The 21,519-nt window shown below is 39.2% G+C and overlaps 1 protein-coding gene across 1 annotated transcript; it reads right to left on the reverse strand.

Annotated features, from left to right (window-relative positions):
* Positions 1-2,416: 2,416 nt before the first annotated feature.
* On the reverse strand, positions 2,417-15,396 carry shc3 (SHC (Src homology 2 domain containing) transforming protein 3; the record flags this gene model as incomplete). Its single annotated transcript, XM_080046673.1, has 12 exons — positions 2,417-2,586; positions 2,722-3,047; positions 5,761-5,952; positions 6,057-6,150; positions 6,303-6,456; positions 6,537-6,666; positions 6,763-6,814; positions 7,131-7,184; positions 7,799-7,918; positions 8,829-8,892; positions 11,826-11,896; positions 14,758-15,396. 12 exons carry the CDS (start codon positions 15,394-15,396, stop codon positions 2,458-2,460), a joined length of 2,025 nt encoding a protein of 674 aa, XP_079902799.1. The 3' UTR covers positions 2,417-2,457.
* Between the last annotated feature and the right edge of the window lie 6,123 nt (positions 15,397-21,519).

Here is a 21,519-nt window from a genome sequence, read left to right on the forward strand (position 1 = left end):
ATATTTAGAATCTTGAAATGATACATTTATAATATATAATAGAGAGGGAGGGAGAGAGGGAGGGAGGGGAGGAGACAGATAGAGAGAGAAAACGGGAGTCTCAAGCAGCAACACGCAGCAGGGCAAAACACAACCTCTAGTGAACAGGCATGCCCCATTGAAGATCAGCTATTGCACTTTGAAGAGAGAAAGAGAAATAAAAATACCATTTGTACAAATAAAAGGCACATTTTCATCAACAGAAATCTGGAAAGAAGCTATGTTATTTTTGTGTCCAAGCGTGTTTGGTTGTATAATTTCTTTACACCACACAGCAAATCGTAATGTTACCAGAGAGATTCAAGTACGGAGTGGTTCCTGCTTTAAATGCTTTCGTCTAAAACTTTACACTTTTTCGCCAAGGTGGTTCCACAAATTTGCTCTTTCGAGAAAAAATTATTTACATTAGCATGGTGCTTTTTTAATTTTGTTTTTATTTATTTAGTGAATTATTCCTTCTCCCTAGATATTAGATTTGATGATTTTTTGTCACAAAGAATTGGACAAGGTAAAGTCAATGGAAGCTAATTGAAAAAAAAATGATTCTTTGTGCCCTTTTCTTCTCACCTTCCCCTATCAAAATATTCCATTATATTATTGGCTTTTCTTTTCAAGGTAAGTCTTATCGGCTTGAAAACCAAAATGGATCAACCCCAGTACTGCTCTATGCTAAAATGCGTGTTGTTGTGAGATGCATGTAGGCTACTGTACACTCCCTCTTGCAGCAAAATACAGGCACGTTATATTACATTGCATCTGTCTTGTCAAACTCATTGAACACACGCTTATTTTGTTTCAATTGAAGTGGTCCAGTGCATATCGAATACAATGCCCCATTGATTTGGTATCCCATCAGAGTACTGACAATAGTAAGGAAGAGAGCATTTGAAAAGTCGGTTGCCAGACCTGCTGTGTACTATTTCCATAAGCCATTTCCAAACGTTTGAGTCACTCATACAGAAACAGTCGGTATAACCTTAATACAGGGAACTGTTCTTAGGAACGATTGTGTACAGTGGACTGCAAAATGTTAAATTAACTGAAAACTTTCTTATACAGTTGGATTTTTCTCCTGTACTGTAGTTACTAGTACGTAAAATATTACACCGTGAGCATTCGAATATGTGATAACACAAGAGAATTGTGAGTGACTGTGAATGACCAGGGTAAACAAGCAACTCTGTGATGACACCTAGTGGCAATCCAGGGAGCCTTGCCACAAGATCTCCACCACACTGAGAAATAAAATCTTTTTTGTTTAACATCAATGTGTGAAGGCGTTCTAATATTAAGCATTCTGCACACTATATGAACATATGGAATATTTGTCTAATTAGGCCTCCTAAGTAAAAAGTGTAAATTACGTCTCAACACATTGGTTGTTTGTTTTGGTGCAATCGACACAGATGATCTCACGATCTTACTTTATGATTGTGCTATTCAGGTGTGGTCATTCCAATGATGACATTAACTTTTCAAAGTTCACAAAAATAAAATAAAAAGCCGAAACTGTTAATTAAGAACGTGAGAATAACCATTGCATGACTCAAACCCCAAAACTAATCATTGACTACACATCTAAAAAGAAGAATCCAGAGAAAACAATAAATATTATTTTTTTCAGTGTCAGCATACACAAGCACCTCTTTCAAATAAAGGGGTATCAGGGTCTACAAACGATGATGATTTTTAGTCATGCGACTGCAGTGACACGAGAAAATACTTCATTTAAAAAAAAGGTTTATCTTTAAAGCCATTGACAGCACTATGAAGGATTTCTGTTTGCACCCCAATACTTTGTGACAACTGCAAAGCAAAACACATTCAGTTCTAATCCCCAATAAAAGCTGATTTTATATAGTTACTAATTGAGTGAGCTGTCACACTATTCGTGATATTAAAGGACATTTTTCCTAAATTAATGAATTATAAACAGCATTTGTTGCTCAAACAGTTTTTTTGTTTTCTCCAACTCTAAGCCAACGCTTCCTGTAGAAATGTGGTTGTGCTTGACAGACAAAACTAAAATGTATTTTTTATTCTAAAATACATGTTAACACCTCTTTGAGGTTTTGCTTTGCACTTTATCTAAACTACAGGAACAATTGTCTCTTTTTTAAATCTTTTAAAACACCAAATCAAGATATTATGTCCAAATGCACCTATGTCTTCTCAAAAATATAGCATTTCAGTCATCACAACAAAAATAATAACAGTTCTATAAATAAGTATTTTTATCTTCAACAAATCTTGTGTCTTCCAGTGCCTCCAGTAAAGTAACCATGGGCCAATTTCCCCCCAAACACTGTCAGCGCATATAGAGCCTTTAAGTATCTTCTCTTCCATTTCTTCTTCAAGTTTCAGAATGGTAGGAACGACTGTCCAGAGCTTCCATTTTCCCATCAGGCATTGCAAGTATCACTGTTTCCTTCCAACAGGCTGTAAGAGACTCAGTTCACTGCCAGCTGACACAATTGGCAGATTGTTGTCACGGTGATGGCCAATAAGGTGGTTAATGCTGTCAAATATGTGGTCTTTCGTCCGTACCTAAAGAAAAGAACAGAGCTGTTAAAACGTCTCCTGTGGCGTAAAAAGACATTGAAATTTGAGCAATTCATTCCCTCATTTATATTTACAGTAGCTCCCTGAAACACACTCTAAATGTACTCTAGCCCATCTTACCGTGCCCTCAGGGTCCACCAGCAATAGGTGTTTGGCGAGTCCGTTGTGCATGCCTGTCAGCACATAGGACCCTGGGTTGGTAGTGCTCTTACGAACCAGGAAGTCCCCATCTACTTTCAGCAGTTTTTCTGCGTCGCGGCGGCTCATTTGTCCATGATACCATGTCTTGCCCTCCAGCTCCTCCTGTGCTCGGAAGGCCAGTGAGCGCACGAGAAGAGGGCTCGAGTTGTCCACAGATGCTGCCTTGTAAAGACCAGAAGTCTGGGACTGGGCTTGTCCCTGGGATAGCGGATGGGACTGTGAGTGAATGGCATCCTCGAAAGGCTCTGGTATAGGTGAGGGCAGTGCCGAAAAAAGTATGAATTAGGAGAGGAGAGCAATTATTAACATGACAACCTTTAGACTATGACTTTAATTTAGCTGCTAAAATTGTTAGCATGAAAACCTTAACATGACTCCTGGAAGTACAAAGTCATCATTGCTTCAGCTAGAGAACTATGTTTTCCTTTTTTCATAATGGTAAAACGATTGTTTTTGGATTACAAGCGTTATAAACCATATTCTTTATCTCTTCTATTAAAAAATACATCAGTTGGGATATCCCATTGACACGGTTGACTGAGATTCACACCGGACAGATGCAACAGCCGCTAATCGAATCAGGCTAAGAACCTTAAAGCATGCCATTATCTGTCTTTCCCCATTAAAAGGGCACTTTGAAGGTATCCTGTCAAGTTTTGGATCACTAGCAGTGCTATGGAGCAATGTTGTTACAAATGGCACAAATTAGTTTCTCCACATACACAGTGGTCAGCATTACACATTCCTGACAATGGTTTGACATAATTCCACTTATCGACAGTTGGAGAAACGCAGCAATGAAAACAGTAGAGAAAAGTAGATTTCTAACAAATAAAAATGGAAGTAAAAATGCATTTTTTTTTTGTTTAGAAAGGATACCAACGATGTGTTTTGGTGGGCAACACTGCAACCCAAAAACTTTGTTTACAAGACAACTCCTCAACGCAACATTAACTTTATAGAAAATTGTTATTTCCAGGAAAACAGGGAATCTGGTGGGTTCATGTTGGATTAACATCAAATAAAACAATTTCTTAAAGAGCATAGCCTTTTCTATTAAATAAATCTGCCTTCCTTAAAAGAAAAAAATATCCCTTACTGTGTTATGTTCCAAACAAATATCTAGTTTCAATAGGTAATCAATCACATTAAGGAAGTGTAGAGTGCATACTGTATTATGGCGCTTTTCCACCGCAAATGTAGCTCGACTAGACTCAACTCGACTCAGTTTAACTTGGTTTGGTAGCAGCACGGGTCGTTTTCCACCGAAAATAGTACCTCCTGAACGTGGGCGGGGTTGTCGTAAGGGGCTGAAAGCCAACTCCGGAGTCAAGTAGCAAAGCAGAAATTACGAGCAGTTGTTGCACTATTAACTGAACCAACCGCCAAAAACACGGATGAGAAATGTTTAAGAAAATACTCCCCTTGTATCTGTTTGCTAAAAGAAGTAGAATAATATTGCTACGGGCCGTTAAAAGGGAGGGTTTGTGTCCTGATGTGTGACTGCCACACAGCTGTAGGGATGCGTCACGTACATCCCTATGCACGTAAACACGGGCATGATAAAGTTGACTGTTAAGTGCTTGTTTCAGGATACGTGTTTTCAAATGCAAGCCGTGTCTCAGCCTGAATATTTTCTTGAGGTAATCAGTGCAGTCCGAGGCTTGTAACGTAATCGCTCGCTATCATGTCTGTCCCAGCTTGCTGCTATAGGCTATTTAGCCTAGCTGCTATGTCTCCTCTCGTATGTTCAAAGTAACTTCCCCAACAGCCAACACAACTGGGTGAGCTTAGCGAATATATGGAGAGAAAAAAATCGGGTCTGTGATGCAAATCAAATGAAAGCGAGCCAAAGAAGGCTGCACGCGGCGAGACAAAATACACATAAAAGTCCCGGAGAGTTGTTGAGAATCAAGGGGAGAATAATCAACAGAATGAAGCCGGCAGACGGTAGTCTCTGGCCAATCAGCGGCCGGCCGTCTGCCGACGTCACCTTTTAGCTCGACTCAGCTCGCTTGGACCCTAGAGCAAGGCGATACTAAAAAAGCAGCCGCTAGCAGGTACCAGGTACCATGAAATTGCGGTGGAAACGCCAAAAATGCGAGTTGAGTCGAGTCGAGTCGAGCTGATACCATGCGGTGGAAAAGCGCCATTAGTGGTGTTCCTGTCAGTGAAACTTGTTAACATATATTTATTAAATGTATTTTTTAGTCTCAATTTAATTCTACTGCATAACAAGCAAAGTTATGCTGACGACAGTGTTATACATATACGTCTGAAGCTTTCCTTCAGTGACCTGCCTTTTATAAGTCAACAACATTTTCACAAATTAATAACCTTTTATATAGAACTGCAATTCATTACTTAATTATTTATTTTCAGAATCAATTAAAGGATTTCCCCATAATGTATTGTGCAAAACTCTAAATGTTATACAAGTGCTAAAGTTTAGAAGTAGAATAATACAAAGTTTAAAATGTTCCTGTTAGTAGTTAAACAAAGACCTACAGTAGGTGGACAATTAACTTGAGGTTCGTCCAGTTTCAACAGTTCACATTTGATTCGTATTACTTAACTTACTCACATATAATTTGTGCCATGGCTTCTTCATATACAGTATAGTTACACACATCTTCATGTAATTAGTATTTCATGTATAATAATAGCAACGCTATGGGTTGAAGTTGGAAAGGAGGAAAGAATAAAGCTGTACACTGACATTAATACTTTCATCCTATTCAGTCTTCATACTGATATGGTGTAATTATAATGTCACACCGAAGTCACAGAGAAACAAAAGCTAGAAAACCTCTATAATTAGGATCTCTGATGGGAAAGCCATCTCACAATTTTATTATGAAAGCAAGGAAAATATCTTGTTCGGATACTTTGTAATGCTTCGACAGGTGAGTGCTTCCAAATCCACTTTGACTTCACAAAACGCCAAACAAGACTTACTCATATCAAAGAGGTCCTTCCGTGGGCTGTCTTTGGCTGCAGCCATCATGCCCTTTGTCACATTTTCAGCCTCGGCCTGGAGTGCTGCGAGCACCTGGGCATCAATCTGCTGTGTGTTCACATACGCTGGCATGTCTCCTGTTTTTGGTGCCTGACCTTTACTCTCTGGCAGACTGCTTATATCAAAGGATCCTATGGTAGACATTTGGAGAAACAATCACGGTGTTGTCGATTTAATTCTGCAAAATAAACATGGCCTATGTATTTAAGTAGGGGAAACCATTTGTTTGTCTTACCCTGTTGTAAGAATATGGGTTTTCTTTCATCTCCCCAGTTTTCTCCACAGTGCCGCCCTTGGTAATATGTCTGATCTACTGATCCTGGACCCATCTGACAAAATACAGATAAAAGGTTAACTTTCAAGTCATATTGCTCAATTAATAATCGTGTGTTTAAATGGCTCAACATTAATTATGTTACTGTGAAAAGGTATTTTGTCCAAGTTCCTGAGATTTTGCCAAATAGGCTACATTGAGTTGTACCTGGCATCCATCCGCTGCTGCATTGTGATTGGTCAGACGGGTGTCGATGAAGCCTCCAGGGGGTGGCATCTTACCAGGGATGTTATTATAGTAAGGATGCTCTGCTGATTCCTCCTCTTCCTCTGTCCACGGTAACTCCTCCATATTTAGTACCCTGAGGAAAAACATGGTTTGATTATGAGTCTCAATTACTATTTCTAGGCACGGTTCTACCCGCATCATCTAACACCTCACCTGTCATGTGTGGAGGGCAGTTTGCTGGAGGGACACTGCAGATACTGCTGGAAGCGAAGGTCAAAGGCCTGGCCGATAGTGCTGATGACATCCTGGGCCAGCCCATCAGAGCACTCCAGGATGTGGCATGCTGATGAGGGGCAAGTGCAAAAAATATTTAATCCCAAGCGTGGCAGACAAGATGTGAGACTCTATAGGGTATTAAATAAATGACAAAAACACCTACCTCTTCTATTTACAGGGTCCTTTGCTACATAGGCAACATAATCTGTTGTGTCCTAAAAATAATTTAAAAAAAGACAAATTACAACTGTTGTTGTAATAATCTCCAACTAAAAAATCCCATATCTTCATAACACAACCCTTATTTTCTTGTCAAGTCACCATTATTATATATTGGTTTTTAATAACAGCAATGTTTTCTGTTTTTTTTTTGTGCAGATATGAGATAACTTTTTGGAATACGGCTTAGGTTAACAATGTTCACAATTGTATTAGTATATATATATATATATTGTTATTAAGTATCTTATGTTAACATTATCACAAGACTAAGATGCCAGTTAGTTTGACACCGGCCATTAAGTTACTTACAGGGTCTCCACCTGATGCAAAGGAGATGGACTGCATGTGATGGTTGGCTATGATCTGTCAAGAGCGAAATTACACAGTGGTTAGCAAATGCCTCTTTAAACACACAGATGGTTAACAAATTAAATGCATTTATTTTACACAAATATAAACTTTTAAGTGTTTATCAGAACATATAATTCAATAACATAAGACTGGCTGGTATCTGCCACAAGTATTCCGACCTTAAATGGATAGTTTAACTTGTTAAGAATTATCCTTATTCACTTTCTTGACGAGAGTGTTAATTTTGTATTATCCATATGATTAAATATGTTGAAACTCTCATTTAGTACTTTGAGCAACATCTGGAGAGGTCTTGTATTCATACTTGTCCTCCTCTTTTATCTGTTCTTGTACTACAAAAACCTCCTTAAACAAACATCCTTAGGTCTATGAAAAACCTCATCACTTTGGCAACAAATGCCCCCTGATCACTTTTTTAGATTAATTCACGCCTCAAGGAAACATATTGAAATGTATGTGTTATACATATTCTAAAAGGCAAGGTCCACTTCATCAGCTTTTCATTGGGCTTTCAAGCTTATCACATGGTCATTTATGTGATCGCTGCAAGGTTTGTGCAGATCCTTTAATACAATGATATTACTGTGTGCTTAAACGTCACTGACCTGTTTGCCGTCGGGGGTCATCAGGTTGAGGCTACTGGTGGATATATTTAGGTTGATAGACATGCCAGCAAACTGGAGGTTGCTCTTCCCCAGGATGTTGGACAGAGCTTTGGACGGTGGCTGACAGGACCCAAGGACAAAAAAAGGCACACATTAAACAAATTATATCGAGACATCTCTTTTTACCAATTATACTGTATATCTTAAAGGTTTAATTGGAGGCAAAGAGGCCAAACTGCCTTTGGCACAAAGCCAAAATAACATTCTTATATTTACTAGCCCTCACTGATTTTGTGTTATACACTCTTCCCTGAGATTTGAACAAGCTCTAGAGAGCAGTGTAATGCTTCCTTTCACACCCACATTTAGACATATTCTCTTCACAGTCTACACGGTGGACTGGGCACACAACGGGGACTACAGGTGGAAAATAGCAATTTGCCAAAACCTAGTACATGACATCTATCCTTGCCTTAAACAAGGTTACATTTTTATTTTTGTTCATTGTCACTGTTCAAATAAAGTTACATTAGCAAGTAGATCTACATGCACACACACACACGGAAGACAGACACTCTCTCTCACACACACACACACACACACAATCTCCCCCTCCTGATCACAGATACTGTGCACTATATGAGTCACTAAGCACTGTGAACGGTGTGCAATGCATCGTGGGCTGAAGCTACGCCCACGCACATACAGTCCCATACCTCTTCATCTCTCTTCTCTCTCCTCAGCCTTCCTCTTCTTTGAGAACAATCTCTCTCTCTCTCTATTATAATTTTCTTCCTCTGTTTCCGCTTTCCCTCTTTTTTTACATGAACGAAGGATGAGAGAAAAGGAACAGAGGCGCTGCTATTTATAGAAAGTGGAAGGGTAAATTAATATCTAATGCTGTTTCCTCTCAATTCTCTCCTCTGTACCCTTCACTAACATTCATTTTCTCAACGCTCTCAGTGTGGGCATCACTTCTCCCGTGATCACTGCATCTCCCCCTCCTTTTTCTCTCTGTCCATCCATGTACCTTTCTCTTGCGCAGAGCTCCTTTGGTCCCCGGAACAGCCTCACACACCATGCTGATGGCTTCCCTAGAGGGAGGGCGAGAGGAGGATGAAGCCAAGATGGTGACCATAGATAGTCACAGAATGACAGTTATGTTGGCATTCAGTTACACTGTATTTACTATAACTATTCATGATAATGTTCATTGCCAAAGATAAAAAAAATTAAAAGTAAAGAAGACTAAGAGTGAGCAGCGCTGTGACACAAAACACGGTTTTCTTGCAAATGTCGTCCAGCTAACATGCTCACAATGATGAAGCAAACACTGTGTGTATGTTTGTTTTTTTGTTTTTTGTTTTTTAAGATATTTTTTGGCATTTTTATGCTTTATTGATAGTGTAGAGACAGAGTTGAAATGGGTCAGAGAGGGGAGTGACATGCAGAGAACGACCGCGGGCTGGAATCGAACCCAAGTCCGCTGCTGGCCGAGGCCCATGGGGGGGACGCCCTACCAACTGAGCTAAGGGCGCCCGTGTGTATGTTTTTTTATCAGGTATAATTTATAAACCTTTGAATAGTTTGATCAGAGTGGTACTGGACTATTCAGGAATCCTTAAGAAATAAACTGTTTGCTAGATGTACAGTTAGTACAATTGTACATGTTTTTTCAGACTTGACATGGCTTATATAGTAAGTTTAGTTCATGTTTTCCATTAGCTAATACTAGCATTGTTTTGAATGCACTGATTTGTTTTTTTGGTGCCTGATATGTTTGAGGATCTGAGGATTTAATATGACATGCATTAATAAATAAGAAAGGACAAAAAATAATAAACAAATACTGTACATTGATAAAAAAAACTAAAAGAAAATATTTACAGCATGCATGAATGCTATAGGTTGTTACACATAAAATTAAATCTCTTTGGCCTCAAGTCACCCGTGTCAAAGCTCAATAGGCAGTGTAGTGTTTGTATGTTGCCATTGGAAATATTACAGATTCACTGCAACTCCTAAAATGCAGCCGTATCTGGTACACAGTGCTAAACATCATAATGAGTGAAATCAGAACTTTCTTTAAAGGTGTGAAGCGAACCATTTTATCTGCAGAGGCCATCACTGTTCTTAGCCTGGTCCTACCAGACCTTCGTACTTCATTGCATTTGTACAGCAGGTCTCGAATCGCTCAATTGACAAAGGTTAACTCACTTGAAGGCGGCCCAGTGCCACTCTGGATCTGCCATAACCAATTGCATAACGTTTGGTCGTGACGTAACTACAACTGAAACTGCTGCACGACCTCAACGTTATTGTTCTCAGCCACTCCCTCTGTTCGCTGATTGGACCGCCAAACATTTAGCAAAGAAAACCCACAAATATACCGCAGACCCAGACTGGTACTGAAGGGAAAGGACAATTGAGCGGAAGTACGTAGGCGGGCAGTGCCAGGCTACACTGATCTAATACTTTTAAAGGAATAGCTTTTTGAGTCTTCGATCCAAAATATATACTTTATAGCATCACTTAATGGTCCTGTGTGCTTGTGGGGACTTGTTCATTTACCACGTTCTGTTATGCTCTATAATTTGACACTTTATGACATTTTAGAACCAAAGACATACATGACCGTCACAGGTACTTCCTGGTTTCCTTCAAGTATGTATTTGACTTTATTAATGACTGACGTGTCAAATTATAGAGCGTAACATAACGTGGTACACAAACAAGTCCCAACAAGCACACAGGTGATGTTATAAAGTGTTTATTTTGACCTGCTCCCCTTGACCAGTGTTTGAGCTAAGCTAACCTAAATATGCAACCTTTGCTCATATCAAAAATGCATACACAGTTACAGTTTCGGTTGCCTTTTTCTTGAGCGACAGAGAGAGGCAAAATGTTAAACATTTTAAATTGTTGAACTATTCCTTTAAGTAAAATACAACAACATGTGGATTAAATAGTGGCTTAAGATAGAGCTGCTTTGATGCAGAAAAGTCAAATTTGTCATTTTGAGGCAAAATGAATATTGTTTTATGACAGAAACAAGAATATTAATTTCTGTATCCTTTCTATTAACACAAGTCATACACAGCAGTATGTTCATTTAAAAAAATTAGAAATCTAATAATAGCAACATCATGAGATATAGCTTTGTGTGATACTTTGTTTATCTCTCTCTTTATAAGAGGGAAACACAAACACACACACTCATACAGACAGTGTTTGTGAGAGAAAGCCTATTGCTGCATGGCCGTGCAAGCTAGTGTTAGTCTGGACTTCAGGAAGTCAAGCATAAAAGTGGACATGACACAAACCGATTCACTGTTGCTCTTTGCCTCACTGCACATTGGTCAATGATTTCAAAGGTACACATTGAGTCACAAAAAAACCCATGCAAACAAACTGTTGTAACAGGCACAATAAATGTACTCTAAAACCATTTTTAATAGTTTTGTTTACTGCAGATAAAACCTTTTTGATAATGAGAAAACTAAGTGTCTTGCTGTACTAATGAGTTAATATCTGCTAAGGGGGAGCAGTCAATTTCTTTGTAAAAATAGTTTTAATGGACAAACTATATGTTTTACATAATTGATTATTTTCTAGGTCCACTATAGGATCAATTTCAAGACTAATTTTAATTATATACAATCTACAAGGATTGTTGTGCCTATGTGTGATAATGCTATGTTCTGTATATACGTTATGCATAGGTTTTGTATAAACGGTTGTCTTTAGGTGTCATTAGTGCATTTTTACTAACTTAAATCCAAAGGTGGCCGACACCTTAAATTACATTTTAATTCATAATGTTCATGGTGGTTCACTAAAAGTTAAAAAACTGCCAAACATAACATAATCAATATCGGAATTAATTTGATTAATTTGTATTATTTTTAGTTGACACTTGATACTGTATTATGAACAAATATATGGGAATTTTGGGTGTGTGTTTATTGTGGGTATAAACGATAGAGCAGAAGATGGAAAAAAATCGTATTTGTGTGGACATATATACCTTGTAATTTGTGATCTTGTGGTAAAATCCAGGGATCTCATCGACCGAAGGACTTCTATACAGCCCAAATACTGGAAAGCAAGACAGAAAGCCTGTGTGAAATACATAATCAATCAAAGATTTCAAAGGATACATTCAGATTTTCATGAAAAGCACGCTAGAAACACACACCACATTTGTTTGCGTCACAAAACCGAAATCACTGTTTGTAAAATAAATAAAAATAAATGAACCAATGTACGTTAAAGATATTAAAAAGGTGTTACAAGGAACTATTAAATATATCTGAAACGGTCTAACTAGAATTAACATATTTGAAAGTTCCTCTGAGCACCTTTAACAACATTTATTTATTATGCAAGATAAATAAATATCTTAAATAGGGCTCTTTGCAGGAATATTAATCAGTTAGATTCAGCCAAAATATAGATGACACAACCACTTTCATGTGCTGGAAACAACATAATTTTGTATACGTTGTACGTAATTTTTAACATATATTGTCAGTAAAATGTTAAATCATTGCCATTTCTTTAATCTTACTAAGATTGTGTTTCAAATGATTTTATCTTTCACAGCCATAGATCTAAAATGAACCGTTATTTAATATCATTATTGTTGTATTTACGAAAGTACTGATTCATTTGTTGGTGATGCAATCGGTTGATATATGACTTATCAACCGATTTACAACAACAAAGAAATAGCAAACAAACAAATAGATTAAACTGAAATAAAATTATATATTGCTTTGAGTCAGAATCCTAATGTATTGTAATGTGTAAGTAATTTGAGTTAGAGTCTGAAAACCAGCTTGGCACCAGGGGTTTATCATAAGTTAGTGAAATGATCAATTTCCTTCATCTGCTCATAGTAGACCTAAACCTGTAATAATAGAAAAAAAGTTGAGGCAAAGTTGAATGGAACAAATCATGTCAATGCTTGTTCTAGGTTATTGGGAAACTACATCAGTGTGTTACTGTGCCACACGAGGCGAGTGTAGTCCTCCTACCCCATTAAAACCATCTTCAGTACAAGCCACCTTGTCACATTATAACACCTCCTCTGATTAATATTTCAAAGACTGGGAACATTTTGTGCTGGCGAGTTCCTGTTGTTATCAGAATCACATTCATAATTTGGCTGTAAACAAAGCTGACATCTTAAACGTTTTATATCTCTACTCCTTTTCATTGAGGGGTAAAGTTATTAGAATCATAACTTTCCCATTATGTGGCTGCCATCTCTTCAGTACACACTGTGTTGTACCAGCAAATACCATTTTGTCAACAGGACGTTTCTAATGGTGGCTATATTTAGAACAGTGAGTTTGAAGTGCATCATTTAGCGTGGCCAAAAATATATCAAACAGGATTCAAACTGGTAGAGAACTATTCTGAGCACGACAGGAATACTTTTTTTCTCGTACACACTACAAAAAACAAGGACATTCTCACTAAGTAAACATGTAAATGAAATGAATCATGAAAATCAATGGAAGACCATAACATGCAACAACTAAACTATACAATTGAACCATTTTGTTTAATTCAAAAATATAAAATATTGTCTTTCATATCACTTAGCGACATGTCAGTTAAATATCACAAAACTTGTTGTTCCATAATGTGAGAAATCACACAAATTTGCAGTTCCCTTCAGCTCCACGGAGTTTTCTATTGTTGTCTTATTAGCTAATTTCAGCTAGTAGTTATAGGACAAAAATCTTCACTGTGCACGCAGCTACAAAAGACCAAAAGTGTGAGTGTAAACAGTGGCACTGTCAGTCAATGTCCCTTTAGAGTAATGGTGCATGATGTGCGGGGAGTGACCACATGACGCTAATTAAAAGTGCTGTGAGCATAACACCGCGTTGAACTCAATCCACACAGGACTCAAACCACAGGAAAAGCAGAGGGTGGGGGAGAACGGACCGGACCCATTTCCCCTCTCACAGTGTGGGATGCTTTCAGCGGCATTGACTGGACAAATAAAGCGCTCTGGTTCTCGATGAAGATAATGGAATGTCACACTGGTCGCAGATACTGTAGGCTTTTTTTCACACAAGTTGTAGCAGGTGTCGTATGATGGCTGTCACACTGTGTAACTTGATTATTTTATTTAGAAATGCTGCTCAGTATGCTCATTCAGCCCACCAAAACTAAATATATCTTTCTTTTGACATGCTGCATAAATAATAGGAAGAGAAAAAGATAATCCGGTCAGGCCCATTTTACTGATACGTTATGGTTTCAGTGAAAATGGTTTGATTCGTTTTTCCCCTCATTCACTCTACACCTTGAAGAGCGGGGTTTAGCATCACCACTCCTCACGCTAGTGACTCATTGCTGGCATGATGACATTCACAGCTCTCGTAGTTGTGCGCCAACTTGTGCTGCTTTAAATGATGTATGATTGCTGAGCAACATCAACGTAAAATACTGACGAGATTAGACAAACATGCTCTGTATGTCTTTATTTTTTTTTCCTATTCCACCCTTTCACTGTCTGTGAGCTATAGCGGCCATAGAGCTAAGAGAGATGTACAATGTACAGAAATAACACATTGCCATGGTTACAAAAGCATAAAGCAGCTGCTCCGCATACACATGATGGAAAGAAATAACGTATACATCGAAATGTTAACGGCGTGCTCACAATGACACTGATATTTGCTGTTTTTGTTTTTACAACGCAGGTTTTTCCTCCACTTTCCCCCCATTGTTGACCTTCTCTATTTCCTGAATTATTCAATGTCTGTTCTTTCTGGTCGCTGCTCCTTCACTCAGCCTTCCGCTGTAGCCAACCTACATAAACCCCCCCCACCCTTCCCCCTTGCAGGTAGCTAAGCTTGAGTCATTGAAAGAAAAGAGAGAATGGGTCAAGAATGGAAAAAGACAGAGAGAGAGAGAGAGAGAGAGAGACCACCAACCTTTACAATGTATGTCACTCCAGGACCGGAGATATTTTCACTCGAATGTAGCCAACCTCTGGAGGGTTTGCTCACCAGTCCACCACCACCACCACCACCTTGATTCCAGTCCTCTCTGCAGGGCTGGTGCTCATCCATCCGGCTCTTCTTGCTCATGCTGGCGGCCGGCTCCAGCTGAGAGCAGGGGGTGGACTGGGAGGCCGAGCTGCACAGAGAGCCACCCACACCAGAGGCTGCTGTAGCCACGCTGGGGCTCTGGCCACCAGAGCAGCCAGAGCCCGATCCCCCACACACCTGCAGCTTAGACACAGCCAGGTCCTTGACGGCCGAGGGCAGGCCCTTGATTCCCAGCAAGCTGCCCGAGTTGCTGAATTTCAGGCCGGACACCTTGTTGATGAGCGTACAGAGGGTGGTGCCTCCATCTTCCAGGTGGTCAGAGACGTGGCTGGTGTGGGTGCTGGGAGCAGTGCTGGTGGTGGTGGAGCACGGCTGGACCTCGGTGGGGGGCGTGTAAGATGTCTCGGCTGTAGACTGGGGGGCGGCCGAGACCTTGGGGTTCATGGACAGGCCGTGGAGAAGCTCATCGACGGATGTTACTGACTCATTCCTGAAGCGGTTGTATTTGGTACGGTGAAGCATACCCTTTCCCTCTCTTGCTCTCTCCCCCTCTCTCTCCACCAACCGACGACACGCACAGCCCGCTGCCTCTTTTACAAGTGTGCTGGCAGACGTGGCTGAGCCGTGCTGATTACCCTCTCCTGTAACATAGCAGCAGCAGCGATGGTGGTACAGGCAGCAAACGCCTTTTAGCAATCACAGGCCACCTGACTATAATTTTCTCTATTGAGGTTACAGTGGTGGTTGTGTTGAGCTGCTGTTGCTGTTGCTGCTGCTGCTGCTGCTGCTGCTGCTGCTGCTGCTGCTGCTGCTGCTGCTGCTGCTGCTGCTGTCGTCAAAGTCCAATCTGCTCTCAATGAAATCCAGAGCTGCAATCCAATCCGTCAGGTAGAAATACACGGGAACAATCCATGGAAACACAGCATTAGGGCAGATCAAGAGGAGGATGGAGAGAAAAGGGTTCTCTAAAAGGTTGCCACTGTTGTGGTGCAGCTTGTTTAGGTTTCCAGCAGTGATGATTTTTTGCCTCAAAAATCCAAAAAGTAAGAGAACCGAGCAAGGTCGATGTTGTCGATGATCACGGATACTGCGAGGGAAGAGCAAATACTCTCTACTGACTGCTGCCTGCCTGCCGGCTCAGAGCTAAAGCATGACTCACTGATCTGAGAAAACCTTCTCAACAAAAGGCTTGCTGAACACTGCAAATCACTTCCTGTCGGAGGGAGAGAAAAAAAAACTCCCACTTAGAGCATACTAGAAGCAATCAATTTTTAAAGTCCCTCGTCTGATATTTCTTCTCTGTAATATGTTCCTTTTCATTCGTTTGACGGAGAAAAATGTAAATTAAGAATGAGGGCAAGCTTGATTGTTTACTTTAATAATCATTCATAAGAATTTGCTTGAAAAGACGCTAACATCTCACAAAATGGATGGATTGATAAAAGTTGCGAAAAACGGATGGCACATACAATAAGCTAATTAATAAATTAAATAAGTTATGAAAACTAGCATCCATTTGATTGACGGGTAAAATCAGATTACCTGTCAGAATTCAGACGTCTCTGATTGGAGGATAACATATCTCTTAAATGTTTCATAAAGATCGTATTTCCCAAAAGGATGTAAAAGAAAATTATAAACCACTAACAGAAACGATACAGTAACAGGTTAGCATGGTTGGAAATACGCAGCATCATTAATATATTGTCCATGTTAATTTATAATAGCAGCAGAACACCACTAGTTTTTCTCAGCTGTGTACTTCAAAAAAATATGTCTAATTATTACGCAAAATATGCGTAATCAGACATTACTGGAATTATGGATAAAGCTATTTTTTCCATTTCTTCCCTATAAGATTTTAGCATTCGTCTAATGTTTAGCACTCATTCTCCATCAGAATCCTGCAACAGAGGAATAAAAAATTCCGTTGACAATTACGAAGCAGGTACAATCTCATAGCTTGTCTACAAATACCCAGCATTAGGTCCAGGTTGAATTACATGAATGACACAACTCAAAACCACACAATATGAATGGCATGTTTCTCAGGAAGACGAGTCAGTGAAACCACCAAAAGGATAACAGAAAAAAAATTCTCCTGAGTCTCCTTAAAACCAGCAGCAATGGAGCATCTTTGTTTCCCCGGTAGCGGAAATCACACAGCCAGACACCATTCATGTAAAATGTCCTCAGGAGCATCTAGCGAAACCGAAAGACTGACACTCATTCATAAGCAGCTTCCGCTCTGACTCTGCTGCAGATTTCGCACTGCAGTCCCTCCCAACATCTCTCTCTTTCCTCACTGGCAAATATAGAAAAAAGAAAAAAAAGGGAAAAAAAAGACAGCACGTCTGCCTTCTCTCCTCAGAAAAAAAAACAGGCAAACACAAAAGCAAGGAAGAAAAAGGCAGGCCCTCGCAATTCAGAAAAACAAGAGGTAAAAAAGACAAAGGAGGATAAGAGCCGAGGACAAAAAAAAGCATGCAATATTTAGTCTTTTATGTGAATGAAATAGCAGGCTGGCATACCAATGTTTCTGTGAATGGAAGCAAGGCCTTTCTGCCTCTGCAAGGCAATCCCTTGGGAAGGCATGGTCTTATCCAATGAGGAGCCAGCTGGATGACTCATTCAGGGGAGGCTTGCAGAATAGTGGAATAGACCATTCCAGATGCAGGTGTACGTATTGTTTTCTCTTCACTGCCCTTAAAAAATAATATCTATAATCATCAGACATGACTTGTTGGAATAATTTATAAAGATACTGTTCTGTTAGAAAAATTTGAAGCAAGAATGACATCCGGGCAAGAAATCTGAAGTAACAGTGCCACCCCCATCATTTTGATGGTCACCCTTATCGGATTTTTTTCTCCTCACATTCATGTGAACAGCTACCACCAATACATGTAATTAGTTATTTACTGTTTAAAGCACAAATGCACCACAACAACAAATACATTTTGGGATGCCAGATATGGTTGAATATATTTGGACCACATTGTTTTGAAAATACATAATTTGCATCTATTTTTATTTTTCAACCAGAATGACTTCCTGTTTGCTAATATGTATTTATTTTGTATTCTTAATCAGATATAATAACCCAAAATGTACCCTTCGTCATTTTATTACACAGCAGTAGGGGAGAACGGGGTAAATTGTCACACGGGTTGGTTGTCACAATCGTTATATCTCGGAACCAGAAGGCGCTGTCTGTGAAAATTTGGTATGTAAATATCCACAGTTGGGGTCAGAGGTCACCTACATAGTCTTCCTTGGAGTTAGACTGCTGAATTTGAGGTGAGAGGACTGTTTGTGTTTTTCATGTCAAATTGAAAATATTTAGCTCCTCAGTATTTTTCTTCTAGGCTTTTACACAATGGGTTTATAACAAAACACTTGTTACCCATAAAAAGTGTGAAGGGTAAACTATAGTTTAGATTGTGGTTAGCAAGCTAATTAGTTGTCAGATGGTTGGTGGCCTTGATGCTAGCAAGAAATTCAAGTTGGGGTTGGTCGTCAAATGTTTTGGGGGGTTGGTTGTCACATGTTATCCAAAGGCTGCAGCCAGAAAAGGAACACAATAACGAAATAAATTGTCAAGCTGTGTCCTCACTGACACCCCAGAGAAGGAGAGAATAGAGCAGGAAAAGGCAGCTATCATACAAAAGAAAAAAGGGCAACACAATCAAAACAACCCAGTGCATCCCAAACTAGACCAGCTGCCAAGGCTACAGTAAGTTATGTAGGCCTATTTGTCAACTTGACAATGCAATTACACGTTCAAATTTAGTTCTGCTTTCTCGTCTTCTTTTTAAGATTATTCCCATTAAGATAACATTGTGACAAACAACCCCATAGTGTGTGACAACCGACCCCTTGATGGGGTTGGTTGTCACAATGTGTAAGGGTGTCTTTGACGATTAATTTCTTCTTTATTACAATAAGATAGAACAAGTGAGGGGTACACATTTCAAGCCAACACCTTAAGCTTCAATTTAATGTAGGAATGACTATTGAAAGATGTTTAGGTGATGAGCAATTCTCACTAGAGTAAAAAGTGTGCCTACTTACCCCGTTCTCCCCTAATCAATAACACTCAATAGTATAGAACAAATATCTATCACAAATTATCATCATTTACTTACTAGTAAAATAATACCAAATGTGTTTGTCATCTACTTGTATTTACATTAGTCTTTTCCTGCAATTACACCGAATGAAACCACACTCCAGTTTAAAATACTTGCTGGTATCCATTTTCATTAGTAATGTGCCAAAAATATTTTCTTACTTGAATTCAGCTGTATATATTTTCTTCATCTGTATACATTTTACTTCAACTTTAAATATGTATCTATTTATTGTATAAAAATGAATGAGCTTTCCTCTTGCCCCTAGCTGAAAAATTAACAGAATGTTGATGTTGATTTTCACGGTGTTGACCATTTACTTTGCCGCCATTTCACAAGTTTGAAATGTATTGGTGGTTCTGCCTCCTGTGCTACATAGGCAAGATGGCGACCATTGAGCGTGAGGGGTTTTCATCGTTCCAACCCTTTGAGTGCCATGCTTTTCAGTGTAAACACACTTGTGCACTCAAATTAGCAAGTCTAACTAAATAAGTACATGCTTTGAGAGACAAGCTTTGTATTAAAGATAGCATAATGTGCAAAATGATTTTATCTCTGTTTTTCTTCACCTCCACTGCTCCGAAAAACCTGTGTTCAAAAACCCCAGTCAGATTGTTCTCCCCTTATGATGTCATAAGGGGAGGGGCCTCACCACCTCATTATCGACCGTGATAAGCATACCCCCAGATACCCCTGAATCTCAATGAAAGTTAGATTCAAACCGGCAGTTAGATTCAGTGCCAATCAGAGCAGACTGGGCTTTTTAGAAGGCAGGGCTTAAATAGAGAGGGGCTGAATCGGAGCATTTCAAACAAGAGGCTGAAAAGAGGAGATTCAGCAATGGTACTTTGAGAAATGTAATGGCTTTTTTGAACACTACACAATAAAAAACAGTTTCCAGTAGAAACCCAAATTACAATTTTGAACCTGAAAATGGGCATTATAGGTGAGCTTTAATTATTTTTCATGTATATAATATCTAAATCTAATCCTATAGTATACTTTTATACTAACAATACAAAACTATTATCAAAATTTGTCAAAAGTATGTTCAAAATCCCAAAGGAAGGGTGCAGATCTATGGCTGAATTGGCCTGTGTAGCCTTTTTCAGAGTCCTGTGTTACCATGGGGACAGAGACGCAAAAAGCTGTACTCACTCACTGTAGTGTTCTGTGTGCGGGTTTCCAGTAAGGCCGAAATCCTGAGGGCACCTTTTCCCTGCCACTGTGGGGAAAAACACAAGGGGGCCGAGTTGAAAAGGACAGGCCAGAATATCATGAATATCCGCGGCTGCTAGAATAAATGATGGCTGGTCAGTCACTGGGGGTGTTTCCTGCTTATTGACCGCTGCCCTAAAGAGGCTGAGGAACCTGTGTTGTGTAGACGTGGGTGGAGCTTCATGTAGTGTATAGTATGATAGGGTCCAGTGTCTAATAAATAAGTAGGCTAGGGTCCAGTGTCTAATAAATAAGTAGGCTAGATACACAGGGGTCAGACCTGTCTCCTTATAAGAAAGATTTGAAGTGACAATTAGGAAAACTATTATTGGTTCCTTTAAACCAATGAGATGTTGTAACACTTGAACAACCCACAGCTATGTAACAGGTAAAGCTTTCAAAATAAGAGTGAGCTCACAACATAAACATAAATATGTCCACTTATTTCCTAAATCAGGTGTATTTCACATACACAAATTAAACAGGCTATAAGTCATCTGGATAATCACCAAAAATATGCATTGAATAGATGTAAGAGTAACTACTAAGAAGTAAGAACATATGTTTAATTGTTTTCTTATCTTATTTTTCCGACATACATTAAGAGTTAATGAGAAAGGCGAGACGGAGGAAAAGAGCATCCATTGGCAAAGGAAAGCAGCAGACACTTCTCCACTTGACTACTGTTGCCAGGTTACCAAAAACATTAAAAAAAGCAAAGAGTTATTTTCAGACTAGTTAGAAGCAAAATAACCAATGTTACAGAAAGGGCAGACACAGGCAACTGGTAAAGTGTGGCCATTTTTTTGTTGTTAGCAAAAACACTGGCAAGGTTATTCATCACCAGCGATGAAAAGCTCCAGACATCTGGATCATTATGTATTCAGCATGTAATGTTTGAGGCCACTTTAAACCTTCAAAATAAAACTATGGCGACAGTATGACCATGAGCGATATATTTATGTTACCGAAAAATTACAAAGTTTCAGTATTTAATGCATTTGTCCTGTAAAATGTGTACCACATATGCTTTTTTCTGAGTAGCCTACATCTGATGATCACTGTCTGGATTGTAATCAAATTGTTGCCATACTCAAGATTTTACTTTTACAACTGCATAAGCCTTTTTCCAGTCCAAAGTCTAAAATCACTAGTGCAAAACTAGACCTGTAAGACTGCTTGGCTTTAACCTTTAGCATGTCATCTTCTCATTGAGTAGCTGCCATGAAAACTACTGTATGTAGCCTACCTGCTTCCACAATGTTTGCTTCCAGGTGCCAAATGTTGAATTTGT

This window comes from Ammodytes marinus (genome assembly GCF_949987685.1).
Source record: "Ammodytes marinus genome assembly, chromosome: 18".
NCBI lineage: Eukaryota > Metazoa > Chordata > Actinopteri > Uranoscopiformes > Ammodytidae > Ammodytes > Ammodytes marinus.